The sequence below is a fragment of the Schistocerca nitens genome, chromosome 1, assembly GCF_023898315.1.
Source record: "Schistocerca nitens isolate TAMUIC-IGC-003100 chromosome 1, iqSchNite1.1, whole genome shotgun sequence".
NCBI lineage: Eukaryota > Metazoa > Arthropoda > Insecta > Orthoptera > Acrididae > Schistocerca > Schistocerca nitens.
The window spans coordinates 945,828,614-945,851,172 of NC_064614.1; the positions used below are offsets into that span (position 1 = coordinate 945,828,614).

The following is a 22,559-nucleotide window of genomic DNA, read 5'->3' on the forward strand; positions in this document are numbered from 1 at the left end:
AAAGATCTGAAAATGCAAGCGTTCGAGATTCAACTTACACAATAGCTGAAGCCTGCGGAACATGAGAAGGGACATCGATTTGCCAATGGGTCTTGGTTCGACAAGCGGAGAACGAGAACTTCACAAAAGAATAATTTTCTCAGATGAGGCGCACTTCCACCTCTGTGGGTACGTAAATAAGCAGAACTGCAGAATTTGTGGTAGCGAAAATCCGCGAGCGACTGTGGAAGATGAGACGCCTCCACAGCGCACGACTGTGCGGTATGAGTACTGGGCAGAAGCGATCGGCCCGCACTTTATTGAAAATGATGAGGGAGCTGACGTCACGTTACCGAAACATACTTTCTGATTGGTTTTTACTTCTTCTTGATGAAAATGACACTTTTTATTTTCAACAAGATGGTGTGACACGTCACACATCCAGTGAAACGATTGCTCTTCTGAAACAAAAGTTTCCTCAAAAAATTATCTTTTTGTGTGGCAGCCAGGAATGACCTGCCAGATCATGTGATCTTACGCCTCGCGACTTTTTTTGTAGGGATTTATGAAATCAAAAGTGTGCGAGAACAAACTAGAAACAATACACCAATTCAAGGATGAAATTGAAAGGGTTATTAATGGCATATCACAAGATGTTTGTCAACGCATCGTCGAGAACTTCAGTGAGCTCATTGCTCGTTCCCGCGCGGCCTTGGGTGGTCATATGGTGGATCCAATTTTTCATACATAAATGGGAGAAGTTACTTGATGTGTTTGTTAAAAAAATTACATGTTCAGTATATTTTGTATGTTTTATAGCACTTTAATCTTCGTCCCTACTTCCCGGGCACCCTCTATGTAATGCCAAACGTATGCTTCCGGCAAAAAGTTTTCATGTTTACGTTCGTAGGCCTGAGTGGTCTCGGAGAGAAACGCGAAAAAAAGAACGGATACGTAGGGCACCGGACAGTGCATTAGCTAATTATAACAATCTTTTAAAAAACTTCATATCCGCCTCTGACAGTGCTGTTTATTGCAAACTTCACTTTTGCAATGTCAACCCTAAGTAATTTTTAGCTGACTGCAGATGTTGAAAACTCAGCAGCAAAATGACCGAAGGTCGAAACTGCAGCAATGGATATTGTAATAAACAGTCCGAGTACAGTCAATGGCGTATATAAAGTCATTTAAAAATTTTGTGTGATTGTGAACCCGCAATAAATTCAGTTGTGTAATTATTAGAATGCTAAGTATGCATGTCTTCTGCTTCTAATATGTTTCGCTAAGGAATGTTGGGAAACGGAAATTCGGCAATCGCTGAAAATCAATTGAAATACTGTACGGCTCCTGAATCATGAACACTTAAGAGACTGAATTTCACTGACCGGAAGTATCAGTCAAGGATAAAAATAAATAAGATGTAAATGTGAAAGAGAAAATAAATATACTTACAGCGTTACTGATTACGAGAGTATTTACATTTACTTTGTTTCAAATTTTGAGAAAACTGTATTCGAAGGAACGCAATAGACGCTGCAGAAGTAGCAGATTATGAATATTTGTGTTCATATATCACTGTGGCAGCAGCCTGACGCAGTTTCAGAAAACTAATGCGGTTAGAGGTCAATAAAACGGCTTTTCACTCCCGTTTAACGTTGAATGACAGTACTCTACTCTCTGTGTTGACAATGATAAAGAGCCTTAGTCGCGACAAACCTGAGATGATAGAAATATCTGTTATTCATTGACGTGTCCTCTTCTGTGACTCCGTCGCTGAGAGAGTCATTTACTGTCCACGAAAAGCCATTTTTTTTATGATTATACTGTATGTCAATGCCTTACATCACTTTCATCTATAGCAAATTTCCTTTCGTGATGTATCTACAGCAACCTATCTACGGCAGATCAGGATTCAACATGACGTCGACGACGGGTTCGTTAGAGACATAGCAGGAATTAGGATTGGAGAATGATGGGACATTTAATCGGCAGTGTCCTTTTCAAAGTAATCATTGCGCCATTCACGTCAGACGGATTCGGGAAACCACGCGAAAGCTAAAGCTGGGTAGTCGTACGGGAGTTTGATTCGCTGTCCCCTCGTATGCCAGTTCAATCTCCTACCACTGCGCATTCTCACTAGTTCAGACCGCGCGAGTACAAAAAAAGTGGTCTACGACTGTGAGAATCATTAATTTGCTTTCATCTTTAATGATTTCCAGCTGGTCCAGACGCCACTCGCAGGCACGCTACTCCTCCGGTAATCTGATTCACCGATCGCTGACAAATTACTAACACATGCACGTGACTGAAGAAGCATGAGTAAGATACACGTGATGAAGATACAACACGCCGCTGGATCCTAAGTTGAAAGTAATGCTGTATTGATAGATTAAGAATGTGCTTATGCACAATGTAAGAAGCACACTTTACACACAGCCAGTTGCAGTTATTCCAATACACACAGACCACTAATGTATACAGGGTGGTCCATTGATCGTGACCGGCCGAAATATCTCACGAAATAAGCGTCAAACGAAAAAACTACAAAGAACGAAACTTGTCTAGCTTGAAGGGGGAAACCAGATGGCGCTATGGTTGGCCGGCTAGATGGCGCTGCCATAGGTCAAACGAATATTAACTGTTTTTTTTTTTAAATAGCAACGCCAATTTTATTACATATTCGTGTAGTAAGTAAAGGAATATGAATGTTTTAGTTGGACCACTTTTTTCGCTTTGTGATAGATGGCGCTGTAATAGTCACAAACATATGGCTCACAATTTTAGACGAACAGTTGGTAACAGATAGGCTTTTAAATTAAAATACAGAACGTAGGTACGTTTGAACATTTTATTTCGGTTGTTCCGATGTGATACATGTACCTTTGTAAACTTACCATTTCTGAGAACGCATGCTGTTACAGCGTGATTACCTGTAATTACCACATTAATGCAATAAATGCTCAAAATGATGTCCGTCAACCTTAATGCATTTGGCACTACGTGTAACGACATTGCTCTCAACAGTGAGTACTTCGCCTTCCGTAATGTTCGCACATGCATTGACAATGCGCTGACGCATGTTGTCAGGCGTTGTCGGTGGATGAAGATAGCAAATATCCTTCAGCTTTCTCCATGGAAAGAAATCCGGGGACGTCAGATCCGGCGAACGTGCGTGCCATGGTATGGTGCTTTGACGACCAATCCACCTGTCATGAAATATGCTATTCAATACCGCTTCAACCGCACGCGAGCTATGTGCCGGACATACATCATGTTGGAAGTACATCGCCATGCTGTCATGCAGTGGAACATCTTGTAATAAAATCGGTAGAACATTACGTAGGAAATCAGCATACATTGCACCATTTAGTTTCCCATCGATAAAATGGGGGCCAATTATCCTTCCTCCCAATATGCCGCACCGTACATTAACTCGCCAAGGTCGCTGATGTTCCACTTGTCGCAGCCATCGTGGACTTTCCGTTGCCCAATAGTGCATATTATGCCGGTTTACGTTACCACTGTTGGTGAATGACGTTTTGTCGCTAAATAGAACGCATGCAAAAAATCTGTCATCGTCAAATAATTTCTCTTGTGTCCAGGGGCAGAACTGTACACTACCTTCAAAATCGTCGCCATGCAATTCCTCGTGCATACAAATATAGTACGGGTGCAATCGATGTCGATGTAGCACTCTCAACACCGACGTTTTTGAGATTCCCGATTCTCGCGCAATTTGTCTGCAACTAATGTGCGGATTAGCCGCGACAGCAGCTAAAACATCTACTTGGGCATTATCCTTTACCAAAGCTGTGAACAACAGAATAGCAGTTAATTTTTTTGCCCAATCAGCCTAGTCAGAACTTCAATTTTTATCGTATGGGAAGACACTCGTGTAATTAGAAAAAAGTTCAGAAATAGCAACTAGCAGTATATGCAAAGTCAGTCACACATAATTCGAGGAGGAAAAAGCCATTCCTGGACCTTGATAACCATTTTCGCCATCCCTCCTCCCCTCCCCCTCCAAACACTGGTTATGTGAGTGCTTCAGTATAAAGCAAAACTCCACTATAGAAAAAATGGCTCGTAATACAGTATTATGAAAAGTTTATCGGTAGGAAACAGACAGTTCCACGCTTTACTTCTTATGATTCTGAATTTTGAAACATCAGTTTGAGGAGCATTAGTGTTTTCCCGTTCAGCAATTTTTAAAATTACTTGCTTCCAGTCAGTCTATCTACGTGCTACAAGCGGTCATGCAACGTGAATAAATGACAAGGGCTACAGAAAAGTCGTTCCAAACAGGAGAATGGATAGCTGCTCGATTTCAGAGGACGCGCGGGGTAGCCGGGCGGTCTGGGGTGTCTTGCCACGGTTCGTGCGGTTCCCCTCGTCGGTGGTTCGTGTCCTCCCTTGGGCATGGGTGTGTGTGTTGTCCTTAACGTAAGCTACTTAAGTTAGATTAAGTAGTGTGAAAGCCTAGGGACCGATGACCTCAGCAGTTTGGTACCACAGAACTGACCACAAATTTCCAAATTTCAATTTCAGACAGTCCGTTTAACAAGTATCTTTAGCTCCGTACAGTTCCTAAAACTGAAATTTGATAAGTATGGTTAGTCATATTTTTTAAGCATCCTCCCTTTCGTTTCAACGCTAGTCCAAAAGAACGCCACTTTGCTTCTGTAAAACACAATTCAATACAAGAAGTGCTTTTTCCTGAGTTCATAAATTAATTACTGTAAAGTGACGTCTTTAGTATCAGAAGCTCTAAATGTTTACATGTAGTTCGAAATTAACACGTTCGGCATATTCTAAGATAGAGTTACAAAATCTACCTTCTTTAACGAATCGATATTGGCTTGACAAACAGAGGCAGCGAAAAATGTATATTCCATTTGTCTACCTCTGGAAAATGTAAAATCGGTTTCTACTTAACCTTTTCCTATTTCTGAGCAAAACCTCCATCTTCAATAATTCAAAGATTATAATGACGCTTCTGCACATATCGTACTCCACAGCTGCTGAGAAATTCATTAGGAAACTCATTTTTACTATGATAATGTTGTTTTGTGGTTTACGGCGCAAACAGTAAGAACATGAGCACCCTTTCTCGATTTAGGTAAAAGCGAGTGTGGTAAAAACCAATTAAAAATAACAATAAATTAGAAAATTAAGTTGTATCCACACACTAGAATTGACAATATAACACTGTTACGGCGAGCATCATAATAAATCATTACTAAAAGTCACAGTTGCTAATAAAATATTTCATTCTTCTACCGCCAACGGTGACATGATCACCTTCAAGTGACAGGTGTGTTACGGAATGCTACATGGCGTTACAAGCAACAGGAAACTATTCACTTTGGACTCATTACTGAGTTTCATCACACAATACGGTTAGCACCGTTACCGTTGCCCTAACGGCTCGAAATGGCCAGTATATCTGTATGGGACATAATGAGGTGGCATCTGCTGCGGTTTGCATTTCTGTCAACATCCACTGGCTAGTGGTATGACCAGGTGGAAGTTGCGTGAAAAATTATATCCGACCCGTCTATGTTTGTCTCTACCCGAGCTGTGATGTTCTAATTGACGCCTCTTCAAAGAATTAGATATTCTAACTGCAACTTGACATCTACCAGTGGAATTCTTTACTAATGACCAATCGCAGTTTGAGAAGAAAAAAATGGCTCTGAGCACTATGGTACTTAACATCTGAGGTCATCAGTCCCCTAGAACTTAGAACTACTTAAACCTAACTAACCTAAGGACATCACACACATCCATGCCCGAGGCAGGATTCGAACCTGCGACCGCAGCGGTCGCGCGGCTCCAGACTGAAGCGCCTAGAACCGCTCGGCCACCACGGCCGGCGTTTGAGAAGATCCATAATGTCCACGGTTACTACACTATAAGAAAAAGCGACGTTCGTTATTCACCACTAAAGCTGTCAGTGACAGTAATATGAAATATCTAATAGGTTGTTGTTGTTGTGGTCGTCAGTCCTGAGACTGGTTTGATGCAGCTCTCCATGCTACTCTGTCCTGTGCAAGCTTCTTCATCTCCCAGCACCTACTGCAACCTACATCCTTCAGAATCTGCTTGGTGTATTCATCTCTTAGTCTCCCTCTACGATTTTTACCCTCTACGCTGCCCTCCAATACTAAATTGGTGATCCCTTGATGCCTCAGAACATGTCCTACCAACCGATCCCTTCTTCTAGTCACGTTGTGCCACAAACGTCTCTTCTCCCCGATCTTATTCAACACCTCTTCATTAGTTATGTGATCTACCCATCTAATCTTCAGCATTCTTCTGTAGCACCACATTTCGAAAGCTTCTATTCTCTTCTTGTCTAAACTATTTATCGTCCATGTTTCACTTTCCATACATGGCTACACTCCATACAAATACTTTCAGAAACGACTTCCTGACATTTAAATCTATACTCGATGTTAACAAATTTCTCTTCTTCAGAAACGCTTTCTTTGCCATTGCCAGTCTACATTTTCTATCCTCTCTACTTCGACCATCATCAGTTATTTTGCTCCCTAAATAGCAAAACTCCTTAACTACTTTAAGTGTCTCATTTCCTAATCTAATTTCCTCAGCATCACCCGATTTAATTCGACTACATTCCATTATCCTCGTTTTGCTCTTGTTGATGTTCATCTTATACCCTCCTTTCAAGACACTATCCACTCCGTTCAACTGCTCTTCCAAGTCCTTTGCTGTCTCTGACAGAATTACAATGTCATTTGCGAACCTTAAAGTTTTTATTTCTTCTCCATGGATTTTAATACCTACTCCAAATTTTTCTTTTGTTTCCTTCACTTCTTGCTCAATATACAGATTGAATAACATCGGGGAGAGGCTACAACCCTGTCTCACTCCCTTCCCAACCACTGCTTCCCTTTCATGCCCTTCAACTCTTATAACTGCCATTTGGTTTCTATACAAATTGTAAATACCCTTTCGCTCCCTGTATTTTACCCCTACCACCTTCATAATTTGAAAGAGAGTATTCCAGTCAACATTGTCAGAAGCTTTCTCTAAGTCTACAAATGCTAGAAACGTAGGTTTGCCTTTCCTTAATCTAGCTTCTAAGATAAGTCGTATGGTCAGTATTGCCTCGCGTGTTCCAATATTTTTACGGAATCCAAACTGATCTTCCCCTAGGTCGGCTTCTACTAGTTTTTCCATTCGTCTGTAAAGAATTCGCGTTAGTATTTTGCAGCTGTGACTTATTAAACTGATAATTCGGCAATTTTCACATGTCTCAACACCTGCTTTCTTTGGGATTGGAATTATTATATTCTACTTGAAGTCTGAGGGTATTTCGCCTGTCTCATACATCTTACTCACCAGATGGTAGAGTTTTGTCAGGACTGGCTCTCCTAAGGCCGTCAGTAGTTCCAATGGAATGTTGTCTACTCCGGGGGCCTTGTTTCGACTTAGGTCTTTCAGTGCTCTGTCAAACTCTTCACGCAGTATCGTAACTCCTATTTCATCTTCATCTACATCCTCTTCCATTTCCATAATATTTTCCTCAAATACATCGCCCTTGTATAGACCCTCTATATACTCCTTCCACCTTTCTGCTTTCCCTTCTTTGCTTAGAACTGCGTTTCCATCTGAGCTCTTGATGTTCATACAAGTGGTTCTCTTTTCTCCAAAGGTCTCTTTAATTTTCCTGTAGGCAGTATCTACCTTACCCCTGGTGAGATAAGCCTCTACATCCTTACACTTATCCTCTAGCCATCCCTGCTTAGCCATTTTGCACTTCCTGTCGATCTCATTTTTGAGACGTTTGTATTCCCTTTGGCCTGCTTCATTTACTGGGTTTTTATATTTTCTCCTTTCATCAATTAAATTGAATATTTCTTCTGTTACCCAAGGATTTCTACTAGCCCTCGTCTTTTTACCTACTTGATCCTCTGCTGCCTTCACTACTTCATCCCTCAGAGCTACCCATTCTTCTTCTACTGTATTTCTTTCCCCCATTCCTGTCAATTGTTCCCTTATGCTCTCCCTGAAACTCTCTACAACCTCTGGTTCTTTCAGTTTATCCAGGTCTCATCTCCTTAAATTGCCACCTTTTTGCAGTTTCTTCAGTTTTAATCTACAGTTCATAACCAATAGATTGTGGTCAGAGTCCACATCTGCCACTGGAAATGTCTTACAATTTAAAACCTGGTTTCGAAATCTCTGTCTTACCATTATATAATCTATCTGATACCATCTAGTATCTCCAGGATTTTTCCATGTATACAATCTTCTTTTATGATTCTTGAACCAAGTGTTAGCTATGATTAAGTTATGCTCTGTGCAAAATTCTACCAGGCGGTTTCCTATTTCATTTCTTACCTCCAATCCATATTCACCTACTATGTTTCCTTCTCGAATTCCAGTCACCCATGACTATTCAATTTTCGTCTCCCTTCACTACCTGAATAATTTCTTTTACCTCATCATACATTTCATCAATTTCTTCGTCATCTGCAGAGCTAGTTGGCATATAAACTTGTACTACTGTAGTAGGCATGGGCTTCGTGTCTATCTTGGCCACAATAATGCGTTCACTATGCTGTTTGTAGCAGCTTACCCGCACTCCTATTTTTTATTCATTATTAAACCTACTCCTGCATTACCCCTATTTGATTTTGTATTTATAACCCTGTATTCACCTGACAAAAAGTCTTGTTCCTCCTGCCACCGAACTTCACTAATTCCCACTATATCTAACTTTAACCTATCCATTTCCCTTTTTAAATTTTCTAACCTACCTGCCCGATTAAGGGATCTGACATTCCACCCTCCGATCCGTAGAATGCCAGTTTTCTTTCTCCTGATAACGACGTCCTCCTGAGTAGTCCCCGCCCGGAGATCCGAATGGGGGACTATTTTACCTCCGGTATATTTTACCCAAGAGGACGCCACCATCATTTAACCATACAGTAAACCTGCATGCCCTCGGGAAAAATTACGGCTGTAGTTTCCCCTTGCTTTCAGTAAGTAAATACAAATAATTGTACATGAATAGATGTTGCATTATGTTTTCTGTTGTCGTCTAGAATTATCTACGGAGAAACTGACTGTTACTTTCTAGACTTCCTGTCTGCACGTGATTTGTTTCCCATTCTTGTGTTATAAAACAAAAAAAAGTTTAACATAGTGTGTGTTGGTCACAAATTTAGAATATCTGACTAAAGGTTTCCACTGAGAAAAGCTGTCATTAAATATTATTACGATGATTACGCGAGTAACGTGTCAGTTTCAATGAGCCTACAACTATTACATGCTTCGTAAATCTAAGTAAGTGCGTATTACACGAATACTCGACGTGAATTGGCGAAGAATAAAGTAGGTAGAATAAAATTTTCACTCTGCAGCGGAGTGTGCGCTGATATGAAACTTCCTGGCAGATTAAAACTGTGTGCCGGGCCGAGACTCGAACTTGGGACCTTTGCCTATGCAGGAGAGCTTTGGAATGTAGGAGACGAGGTACTGGCGCAATTAAAGCTCTGAGGACAGGGCGTCAGTCGTGCTTGGGTAGCTCATTTGGTAGAGCTCTTGTCCGTGTAAGGCAAAGGTCCCGATTTCGAGTCTCGGTCCGGCACACAGATTTAATCTGCCACGAAGTTTCAATAAAGTAGGTAGTTTGAGGTTACATTTTACATAAGGAAGTACTGTAATGCAAAATTGGTACCGTAGAGGGCCAATATTTTTGTTTTGTTGCCCAAGTTCGCATTTAACAAACAAAATATGTGCATCTAGAAGGAATCTTTCTCTTTGTCTATGTATATGGGTGTGCGCTGCTGTCAAAGTTCTTGACAGACTGAGATCATGTGTCGGGCTGGAACGCGAGCCTATAACACTTTTCTATCTTTCGAAACAGAAAGTAGGAAAGCAGTGGCGGATTTAAGCTGTAAGTTGGGTCATGAGGCGTGTACGGATAGATCAAATGGTAAAACAGGAAAAAGAGTCAATATCTCGGATTCGAATGCTGGTGCGATTGACAGTTATAATCTGCTAGGAAGTCTCAAAATGTGAATAGATAAGACCAGTCGTCTTCAAACAGAAAAGTAGATAGGAAAGAATAAACAGGTACTGCTCTTGCATTTATGTTAGAAATAAGACAACTGCAACCATTCATTCAGCTGTCGTGGGCATCGTATTAGATTTTTTTATCTCACGTATAATGTACTTGGTCCAGAGACACGCATTTAGTGTATCCGAATTTCTTACCGAACAAATGGTTCTGGGCACTATGGGACTCAACATCTGAGGTCATCAGTCCCCTAGAACTTAGAACTACTTAAACCTAACTAACCTAAGGACATCACATACATCCATGCTCGAGGCAGGATTCGAACCTGCGACCGTAGCGGTCGCGCGGTTCCAGACTGAAGCGTCTAGAACCGCTCGGCCACACCGGCCGGCTTTACCGAACAGTTTCCTAAACACAGTGATAACGTTCGGCAATTACTCGCGTTTTCTAAGGAAGTTTCTTCGCAGAATCAGCACGAATGTCAACGTTGTAACCTGATGCAGCCCATATAAGCCACTGTGAAGGTTCTTTAGACCGTCCACAATTTCACATTTAGGGACGTTGCAGGAATTACCATTCTTTCAACATGCAGCTTATACCAGGAATACCTATACGTAAGTAATATGCTGATTGCTCTGAAAGAAAGCTGTAAGTACCAAATAATAGTAACAAGGAAGCAGAAAATAAAAGCCTTGATGCTTCTCGGCCTTTTTTTTTTTTTTTTTTTAGCAACTGGTATTAAAGAGCGAATTATTATGAGTATAATTAAGACTATTCTGTCCGATTACTAACTCCGTGACTAACGATGAAATTGAACGTATACAGTGGTCGGACAAAAATACGGAAACATCAAAAACACCCTACTTTACCATGCCTAAAACGGCGTACAAAACTTGTCGGTTTTTTCCAAACAGTCTCTAGACGTCTTGGAATAGTTAAATACAGGTCCTGTATGATTTTAAAGAGAATCTTATACCATTCCTTCTGCCAAATAGTGGAAAGTTCAGGTAACGAAGATGGAGGTGGGTAGTGATCACGCAATATTCCCTCGAAAGCAGACCAGGAGGTCTCAATAAATTGAGATCTGATAATTGTGGTGGCCCGGGGAGACGCCACAATTCGTCCTAGCGCCCACAAAACCGGTCCTCACTTATAAGAGCTCTGTAAACAGGGGCCTTGTTGTCTTGTAACACAGCATCACTATGGGGGATCAAATATTGTACCATGGGACAACCTGATCATCCAAAATGATCACATAATCCGTGGCAGTAATGCGACCTTTCAGAGTAAGCATGGGGGCCTTGCACTACCACGGTATGGGTCTACATCTACATCTACGTGATTACTCTGCTATTCACAATAAAATGCCTGGCAGAGGGTTCAATGAACCACCTTCAAGCTGTCTCTCTACCGTTCCACTTATGAACCGCACGCGGGAAAAACGAGCAGTTAAATTTTTCTGTGCGAGTCCTGATTTCTCTTATTTTATCGTGATGATCGTTTCTCCCTATGTAGGTGGGTGCCAACAGAATGTTTTCGCAATCGGAGGAGAAAACTGGTGATTGAAATTTCATGAGAAGATTCCGTCGCAACGAAAAACGCCTTTGTTTTAATGATTGCCACTCCAATTCACGTATCATGTCTGTGACACTATCTCCCCTATTTCGCGATAATACAAAACGAGTTGCCCTTCTTTGTACTTTTTCGATGTCATCCGTCAGTCCCACCTGATGCGGATCCCACACCGCACAGCAGTACTCCAGAATAGGGCGGACAGGCGTGGTGTAAGCAGTCTCTTTAGTAGACCTGTTGCACCTTCTAACTGTTCTGCCAAAGAATCGCAGTCTTTGGTTTGCTCTACCCACAATATTATCTATGTGACCGTTCCAATTTAGGTTATTTGTAATTGTAATCCCTAAGTATTTAGCTGAATTTACAGCCCTCAGATTTGTGTGACTTATCGCGTAATCGAAATTTAGCTGATTTCTTTTAGTACTCATGTGAATAACTTCGCACTTTTCTTTATTCATGGTCAATTGCCAGTTTTCGCACCGTACAGATATCTAAATCATTTTGCAAGTCGTTTTGATCATCTGATAACTTTACAGGACGTTAAATGACAGCATCATCTGCAAACAATCTAAGACGGCTACTCAGATTGTCTCCTATGTCGTTAATATAGATCAGGAACAATAGAGGGCCTATAACACTTCCTTGGGGAACGCCGGATATTACTTCTGTTTTACTCGATGACTTTCCGTCTATTACTAATAGGATTTTATTCATGTGGATGCCCAAATTATCACCGAACCCCTCCATGATTCACTCCCGGAACCTAAACTCGCCCGTAAGTTGGAAACAATGTGCAATAAGACCCAATGGACGCAACGACTTTCTTCTGTTGCTGCATAGTCCACGTTTTATGGCTTCGGTACCATTCTTCCTTGTTACGGCCATTTGCATCATTGATGACTGGATTTGGAATACCAACTCCCCCTGCAATCCTCAGCTTCTGGAGCTCTCGTCGTGTTGTTTTCGTGCTGACATGGTTCACTAGCTCGACTTTCAGTTTTGCAGCTGTCGTCCTCTTATTTTCCGTTACAATTCTCTTCACTGATAGTCCGCCACGATCACTCAACATACACTTTCGTTTATGTTATGATTTAACGAATGATGTTTTCTCGCCTTTTCCTGTATTCGATACGAATCTTCGATAGGCGCCTCTTGATATATTAAAGACTTCGGCTCGCTTGGTTACGGAAGCACTCACCGTAGGACTACCAATAATTTGCCCATGTTCTAATTCACTCAGCTGCAACATAGTGCGCTCACAGCTACGGAGAACACTGTTGTAACCACGGCCAATACTTAACAACGCATTGAGGAAATTGCACTGGCTAGCATCTGCATTTATGTTCAAGCACGCATTTCGATAGTTTTGTCCAGTCCTTGTAATACATTTACTTTTAATAATATTACGCCCCGGGAAAACGTCTTGCATGTTACACATTCAAAACAACTTATGGCGGATCAACACAGTCTTCCAAAACATGTCAGACCTTCAGTTTTACAACAGTTTTATTGATGTGGCACATGCATGACTAATGGCAATATGACACCGCAGAAAACGGTTTCCGACATATTTCATCGAACGTATAAAAACGAATTGCAGCCGGAAACAGGATTTTAATGTATGGGAGAGAAGAAGGAATTCGTGGCTCGAAATTCGGTAGCGTTTTCGGTGATGATTCACAGCGGCATAAGTTTAACAACGTGAGAAGACAAATCGTACTTAGGTTGTCATCCAGTGACACGGAATCTGAAGTTCTTTATTTTTCATACGTGAGTATTGCATCAGCGTATGTAACCGCGAGGAAACGGGTGCAATACACGAGCTCGAATTTCCGCTGACGAAGGGGCGTTTCCGGAGTTTAACCTATTAAGCGAGACGGTCGAACGCGCTCACAATTGAAGGTGGTATACAGTCGTTTTCTATACTAATAAGTAGTGAGTAGAAGTGTAAGCTTTAGTTTCATATCTTCATAAAGCATATACAACAGCTTAGTTTTCCGCTGATGAAGGAGCATTTCCGGCATTTAAAATGTAAGCGAGATTGTCTTATACGCTCGCTTCCGTACTTGAGCGATTTACAGCTACGTTTCGCTCTAATAAGTATTTACATGAGGTTTAATACCAGCCTTTTATATTGTGTAAATTGCTAACGATACTATTGTTTCTTTTTGCTTTTGAATAAACAGTATCTAGAACTTGTCATTTTCTGTCCTTCTCCCAGTTTGAAACACATTTGTTTATAGTGTAAATCATTTTTTAAAACCACATAAACAGGTGAAATATTAAAAATAGAACAATGTTCAGCAAAGGACACAATATACAAAGTTATTAATTCGTCGTAATCGATTTCTGTGTGAAACTCTGAGTAATTAATAATGCAAAACAAAATGCAATGCTATAGGTCATTCACAATTTCATTCACTCCATTTAAAATAGAACAATATTCAGCAATGCACACAATATACAAAGTTATTAGTTCGTCTCAATCGACCCTGAGTAATTAATAATGCGAAATAAAGCGCGTTACTATGGGACAGTCACACTTTCATTCAGTCCACTGTGCGTTTCGTTACTCCATCATCATCGGGTGAAATGTTCCACGTTTCACATTTTAAATTGTGTTAGTGGCAATGCAATATTAGTGGCAATGCAATACTGTTTCGTCTGTGAGCCGTGTGACCGAAAAGGCAAGTGAGACAATAAGGTGGACTAGTATTCGGTACCATTGCATAATGAACATGTACGTATTACTGGTGTCAAAATAGAAAAAAAAAAAATGTAAATTATGAAGTCGGTAATATTGATGTGACGCGAAATCTTTCATGTAGCTCTTTTCTGCGGCCAGGATCACTGTAAAAGATTCAGAATATTGTTATATCGCTTTGCCATAATATATTTTGTGGCTCTCGTCACATACACTTTTCGGCCTTATTGTATCATTGTTGACATTGCTACGAGTCCGCTTGTACCTCAAGAATTACCTCCTTACAGAACGTACACGATACAGTTTACAGTGCTATTTTTTTTCTTTTTATTTCGCCTATGCTGCCAGTACCTTATCTTTGTGATGTGCCATCTACAACGCAGAGAGTAGGTGGGACTTGATTGGTACTGACAGATGGTACCGCGTAATGACAGGACTGCCGCTTCCGCCTTACCGGCGCGGCGGCTGCAACTATTTCGCAAGCGGTGAGGTGTGGTGTGCAGCCGGAAAACCGCGCTTCTGCCCAGGCGGGGCACCCAGCAGCCGCAGACTCACTCACCTCGCAGCCCTGATCGCCGCTGTCGAGCCGCCTGTGGCGACCCACACCCTTCCTCAGCGCCTGCATCTCCAGCACTGCCGACCGCGGCTCCCGTGCGCCCACTGCGCCACTGTTGCCAACCTAACGCGCTCCGCCCATTTTCGCCGCTGCCAACTCCTCAGTCAAGACTGTATACTCTGCTGTGAACACTTCCGCGCGTCTTGCACGTGTGTGCTGCTTGTGAATACACTTGTGTATCGGCATAAAGTGGCATGTCGCCTTAAAAGGAATTCCAGACTCTTCGGATATCGTACAATGTGCAACTGCTGTACAGCATACCTCAGGGGTGACCAAAACTGGCTTTGACCACAGATCATACAGACCGCGCATGACATTATATAGAATTTCTCGTGGGGTTCGATTGAAAGCAACATTTCTCTCAGTCGACTGATGGCAAGATCTATCTGCAGGCTAAGTCCAGAACGCTGTTCAATTTGTCTTTATCTTAATCATAGTATTAGCAATGAGGTTCTAGTGGTGAAATTTTGTATAGTGTTTGACTGCGCCGAAAGATAGGTTCTCAGGAAGTAACAGATAATATATTGATTCACATATAAAGTTGTTTTTAATATAGAAAAAAATTTGCAAGCATATTTTTGCGAGAACATCTCTGAAATTACAAGCCGAGCCTAAAGAGTGATGTTTATTACCAATTAGACACGAATGACTTTGTACTTGAGGCTATTTATGGGTGTCTAAGTATTCCGAATTGAATTATAAGGGTCATTATACAATACTGGCCATTAAAGTTGCTACACTACGAAGATGACGTGCTACAGACGCGAAATTTAACCGACAGAAAGAAGATGCTGTGATATGCAAATGATTAGATTTTCAGGGCATTCACACAAGGTTGGCGCCGGTGGCGACACCTACAACGTGCTGACATGAGGAAAGTTTCCAACCGATTTCACATACACAAACTGCAGTTGATCGGCGTTGCCTGGTGAAACGTTGGTGTGATGCCTCGTGTAAGGAGGAGAAATGCGTACCATCAAGTTTCCGACTTTGATAAAGGTCGGATTGTTGCCTATCGCGATTGCGGTTTATCGTGTCGCGACTTTGCTGCTCGCGTTGGTCGAGATCCAATGACTGTTAGCACAATATGGAATCGGTGGGTTCAGGAGGGTAATACGGAACGCCGTGCTCGATCCCAACGGCCTCGTATCACTAGCAGTCCAGATGACAGGCATCTTATCCGCATGGCTGTAACGGATCGTGCAGCCACGTCTCGATCCCTGAGTCAACAGATGGGGACGTTTGCAGTCAACAACCATCTGCACGAACAGTTCGACGATGTTTGCAGGCCGGCCGCTGGTGGCCGAGCGGTTCTGGCGCTACAGTCTGGAACCGCGCGACCGCTACGGTCACAGGTTCGAATCCCGCCTCGGGCATGGATGTATGTGTTGTCCTTAGGTTAGTTAGGTTTAAGTAGTTCTAAGTTCTAGGGGACTTATGACCTCAGCAGTTGAGTCCCATAGTGCTCAGAGCCATTTTTTGATGTTTGCAGCAGCATGCACTATCAGCTCGGAGACCATGGCTGCGGTTACCCTTGACGCTGCAACACAGACCGGAGCTCCTGCGATGGTGTACTCAACGACGAACCTGGATGCACGAATGGCAAAACGTCATTTTTTCGGATGAATCCAGGTTCTGTTTACAGCATCATGATGGTCGCATCCGTGTTTGGCGACATCGCGGTGAACGCACATTGGAAGCGTATATTCGTCATCGCCATACTGGCGTATCAACCGGCGTGATGGTATGGGGTGCCATTGTTTACACGTCTCGGTCACCTCTTGTTCGCATTGACTGCACTTTGAACAGAGGACGTTACATTTCAGATGTGTTACGACCCGTGGCTGTACCCTTCATTCGATCCCTGCGATACCCTACATTTCAGCAGGATAATGCACGACCGTATGTTGCAGGTCCTGTACGGGACTTTCTGGATACAGAAAATGTTCGACTGCTGCCCTGGCCAGCACATTCTCCAGATCTCTCACCAATTGAAAACGTCTGGTCAATGGCGGCCGAGCAACTGGCTCGTCACAATACGCCAGTCGCTACTCTTGATGAACTGTGGTATCGTGTTGAAGCTGCATGGGCAGCTGTACCTATACACGCCATCCAAGCTCTGTTTGATTCAATGCCCAGGCGCATCAAGGCCGATATTACGGCCATAGGTGGTTTTTCTGAGTACTGATTTCTCAGGATCTATGCACCCAAATTGCGTGAAAATGTAATCACATGTCAGTTTTAGTATAATATATTAGTCCAATGAATAGCCCTTTATCATCTGCATTTCTTCTTGGTGTAGCAATTTTAATGGCCAGTAGTGTACATCCATCTGCGTAAAAAAAAGTGCGAAATTTATGATACATTAATTAGAAAATTTTTCTTTTCTTCTGTTTTCTATTTGCCTTCATAGTTTGTTTCTAGGTAATCTCAAAACACAACTTTTCTACTGATGTGCGAAGAACCCTTGTTTTGAAGATGGAGAATTTTAATTCAAAGGACTGCACAAGACTGTGCAGCAAAAATAGCAGCCGTAGCATTTTGGAACACATACTGTGGTCGAACATTATGGGTTACCTCGAAGAGAACGATTTATTGACAGACATCCAATACAGTTTCAGAAAATATCGTTCTTGTTAGCTCTTTATTCTCAGGAAGTAATCGGCGCTGTCGATAGGGGATGTTAAATTGATTCCATACTTTTGGATTTCCAGAAGGCTTTCGACACCGTTCCTCACAAGCGACTTCTAACCAAACTGCGTGCCTATGGAATATGCCTCCGTTGTGCGACTAGATTTCCTGTCGGAAAGGTCACAGTTCGTAGTAATCGACAGACAGTCATCAAGTAAAACCGAAGTCATATCTGCCGTTCACCAAACAATTATTATAGGTTCAAATGGCTCTGAGCACTATGGTACTTAACATCTGAGGTCATCAGTCCCCTAGAAATCAGAACTACTTAAACCTAACTAACCTAAGGACATCACACACATCCATGCCCGAGGCAGGATTCGAACCTGCGACCGTAGCGGTCGCGCGGTTCCAGACTAAAGCGCCTCGAACCTCTCGGCCACTCCGGCCGGCTATTATAGGTCCTCTGCTGTTCCTCATCTACATAAACGATTTAGGAGACAATTTGAGCAGCCCTTTTAGACTGTTTGTAGATGATGCTGTCATTTGCCTTCTTAAAAAGTTATCAGATGATCAAAACAAATGCCAAAACAATTTTGACAAGATATCTATATTGTGCGAAAAGTGGCAATTGACTCTAAATAATGGAAAGTGTGAAGACGTTCACATGGGTACTAAAAAGAATACGTTAAATTTCAGTTGCAGGATAAAACACAAAAATCTAAATGGTGTAAATTCAGTTATACTTAGGGATTACAGTTACGAATAGCTTAAATTGGAAAGATCACATAATAATGTGGGAAGAGCCAACCATAACTGCCGTTTAGTGGCAGAACACTTAGAAAATGCAACAGGTCTACTAATGAGACTGCTTAGTCTACGCTTGTCTGCCCTCTTCCGGAGTGTTGCCGTGTGATGTGGGATACGCGTCATAGAGGGCTGACGGAGGACATCGAAAAAGTTCAAATAAAGGCAGCTCGTTTTGTATTATCGCGAAATAGGGGAGCGAGTACCACGGATTGATTCGTGGATTGGGGTGGAAAACATTAAAACAAAGGTGACTTTCGTTGCGGCAGGATCTTCTCGTGAAATATCAGTCACCAAGTTTGTCCACAGAGTGTGAAGATATTTTGTTGGCACACACCTACATAGGGAAGAATGATCATCATAATAACATAAGAGAAATCAGAGCTCGGTCGGAAAGATTTAAGTGTTCGTTTTTCCCGCGCGGTGTTCGAGTCTGGAACGATAGAGAAACAGCTTGAAGGTGGTTCATGAACCCTCTGCCAGGCACATTGTGAATTTCAGAGTAGTCATGTAGATGTAGCTCTCATAATCCTAGAAGAGATGTTTCCATGAGCTGAAAGTTACGGTATATTTGGTTGTCAGATATAAAATGCGGTAAATGAAGAAGATTTTGAGAGAATATAATGTTGATACACAATGTGATCAAAAGTATCCGGACACCTGGCTGAAAATGACTTACTTCTACTTCTACATGATGACTCTGCAATTCACATTTAAGTGCTTGGCAGAGGGTTCATCGAACCGCAATCGTACTATCTCCCTACCATTCCACTCCCGAACAGCGCACGGGAAAAACGAACACCTAAACCTTTCTGTTCGAGCTCTGATTTTACAAGTTCGTGGCACCCTCCATCGGTAACGCTGGAATTCAATATGGTGTTGGCCCACCCTTAGCCTTGATGACAGCTTCCACTCTCGCAGGCATACGTTTAATCAGGTGCTGGAAGGTTTCTTGGGAAATGGCAGCCTATTCTTCACGGAGTGCTGCACTGAGGAGAGGTATCGATGCCGGTCGGTGAGGCCTGGCACGAAGTCGGCGTTCCAGAACATCCCAAAGCTGTTCTATACGATTCAGATCAGGACTCTGTGCAGGCCAGTCCATTACAGGGATGTTATCGTCGTGTAACCACTCCGTCACAGGCCGTGCATTATGAACAGGTGCTCGATCGTGTTGAAAGATGCAATCGCCATCCCCAAATGGCTCCTCAACAGTGATAAGCAAGAAGGTGCTTAAAACATAAATGTAGGACTTTGCTGTGATAGTGCCACGCAAAACAACAAGGAATGCAAACCCCCTCCATGAAAAATACGACTACACCATAACGCCACCGCCTTCGAATTTTACTATTGGCACTACACACGCAGGCAGATGATGTTCACCGGGTATTCGCCGCACTCACACCCTGCCATCGGTTCGCCACATTCTGTACCGTAATTCGTCACTCCACACAACGTTTTTCCACTGTCCAGTCGTCCAGTGACTGCGCTCGTTACACCAAGCGAGGCGTCGTTTGGCATTTACCGGCGTGATGTGTGGCTTATGAGCAGCCACTCGACCATGAAATCCAAGTTTTCTCACCTCCCGCCTAACTGTCATAGTACTTGCAGTGGTTTCTGATGCAGTCTGTAATTCCTATGTGATGGTCTGGATAGATGTCTGCCTATTACACATTACGACCCTCTTCAACTGTCAGTCAACAGACGACGACGGCCTGTACGCTTTTGTACTTTACGTATCCCTTCTCGTTTCCACTTCACTATCGCACCGGAAACAGTGGATCTAGGGATCTTCAGGAGTGTGAAAATCTCTCGTAGAGACGTATGACACAAATGACACCCAATCACCTGAAGACGTTCGTAATCTGTGAGTTCCGTGGAGCGCCCCATTCTGCTCTCTCACAATGCCCAATGACTACTGAGGTCACCGATATAGAGTACCTGACAGTAGGTGGCAATACAATGAACCTAACACGAAAAACTGTGTTTTTGGGGGTGTCCGGATACTTTCGATCACATAATGTATGTAGCTCAATGAAAGAGTTTTCTCTACAACCACAGTTTTAAAATTCATTATGCTTCTTGATATTTTTCGGTATTTGAACCAGATCAAAGTAAACTCATAAAACATAAACGCTTACTTTGTGTGAAAAACAGGACGTTATGGACGGAAATGGATGTCATTTATCATAAACGTACTTTATACATATGTTGTTGAGGAATCATTAGAAAACTAAGTGCTTCCTCCCAGACTAATATTTTGTGTTTAGCTCCTATGGAAGCGGTGAACTACATTATTCTCAGTGTAACAAACCAGTAATTCACTGAAGAACTGTAATTATGTCGTTTGTAAAAAGTGAGAACTATCAATACAATGTATCAAACTGTTTACCTAGCCTCTCGTCAAATGTAAAGAAGTTATAATCCTCGCATTAATACCGGGAATTTTGGAGAAACAGTGATAATTGTGCTATTGCATGTGTAATAGTAATAACGGAAGTATTTAAATTGTTAAAAATCAATGCTTAATTTCAGCTATAAATGAGAAAAGCAGTAACTTACTGCTCCACTTCTTATAGTGCAACAATAACAGAGACTCTGGTTCTTGCCCTCCGTAACACGGCTTTGATAAGGAGTGTCCAACATTTTAGCTTACCTAGGACACAATGGAAGAAGACGAATATTTTTAGGCCGCACATTCATACCTAACACTAACAATCGTTGAGCAAAAATGTAGATGAGCGGATGGGCGAATGGGAGAATAGTATCGCGTGCCAGGAGTTTCAAATTGAAAATATCCAGTTTATCATAAATTTACATAAACGGAATTTTACAGTTTTTGCTTATGGATGCAGCTTCGGTCGTGCCGCCACTGACAGACTGACCCCCGAAAACCTTTGGGGCAATCTATTTGCAAAACGTGGAGTGTACCTGCTCCTATAATTTCTTCCTTTGCTGTAGGTCGAGGTGTGCACCTCCTTTCTGTACGGTTTTAACACTTACACGGTCCACTGATTACATTACAAGCATGATTTTAACGCAAACAGAACCGGCAATCTACGGCATACTGAAAATTGGCCTTCAGTCTCATTGGTAATTGTACAGATAATCATTTGATTCAAAAGAGACTTCGTAATCCTAACGTTGGGATTAATTAAAACTATAAGAATGACGTCACAAGCAGCCATAATAAACAGACTCCGTCTCAGGTGAAGGTGACAGCTGAGGGCAGATCTGGAGAGTATTCAGTGAATTAGGACTGTCACTTCTCTTAAATGGTAAGGTGGCAACGCCGAATGCCTCGTGTTTAGGTGGCGCAATATTTATTTGATTTGCATTTCCCGTAGATGCTTGCGAGAGTGGCAGCTTCGCCGTTTCTAACAAGTAAGATGCTCGTTCCTAGTCACCGGACCATGACAATTGGCCCTTTGTCAAATTCGCTTACAACAGTCGATTTCCCCATTTGTGGACTAATCGACGCTAGAATGATTCCCCATTCTTCTTTGCTATGCTGTTTCTTCCTTTATTTATTCGTTTATTTTTTTTAGTTATCAGACTGCTGACTCGTATGACGCGGCTCGCCACGAAATTCTCTCTTGAGCCAACCTCTTCATCACGAAGTGGCACTTGCACCTAAACTTCTTCAGTTATTTATTAGGTATACTCAAACTCTGTCTTCCCTTGCAGTTTTTACCCTCCTCTAATAGCATGGAAGTTAAACCCATGTGTTTTAACATTTGTCCTATCATCTCATACCGTCGTCTCCTAAGTGTTTTCCGTATGATCATTTCTTCGCCAATTCGTTATCTTTACAGTCCACCTACTTTTCAAATCTTTCATTGGCACCCCATCTCAAACGCTTCGATTTTCTTTTCCGGTGTCCCCAGTCTTTGATTCGTTTCCGTACTATGCTGTGCTCCAAATGTGTTGTCTCACCATTTTCTTCCTCAAATTATGGTGTACGTTTGATATCAGTAAACTTCTGATGGTCAGGAATGCTCTACTGTGCTAGTCTGTTTTTTATGACCTCCCTGCGCCATCCGTCGTGTGTCACTTTGCTTCCGAGGTAGCAGAATTCTTGAACTTCGCCTGCTTTGTGGTCCCCAAGTTCGATGTTAAAGTTTATCGTTAATCTCATTTCTGCCACTCCTCATTAGTTTCGCCTTTCTTCGGTAGATGTGGATGTTTACCCTCAACCC

At 42.2% G+C, this 22,559-nt stretch overlaps 1 protein-coding gene across 1 annotated transcript in view; it reads right to left on the minus strand.

Moving 5' to 3' along the window:
- The window catches only part of LOC126194168 (transient receptor potential cation channel protein painless-like), a 144,687-nt gene extending 129,738 nt beyond the window's left edge, over window positions 1-14,949 (minus strand). Inside the window, exon 1 of the mRNA XM_049932744.1 lies at window positions 14,869-14,949. Within this exon, the coding sequence (XP_049788701.1) occupies window positions 14,869-14,934 (66 nt within the window). The 5' untranslated portion in view covers window positions 14,935-14,949. The remainder of the gene's footprint in view (window positions 1-14,868) is intronic.
- Window positions 14,950-22,559: the final 7,610 nt, after the last annotated feature.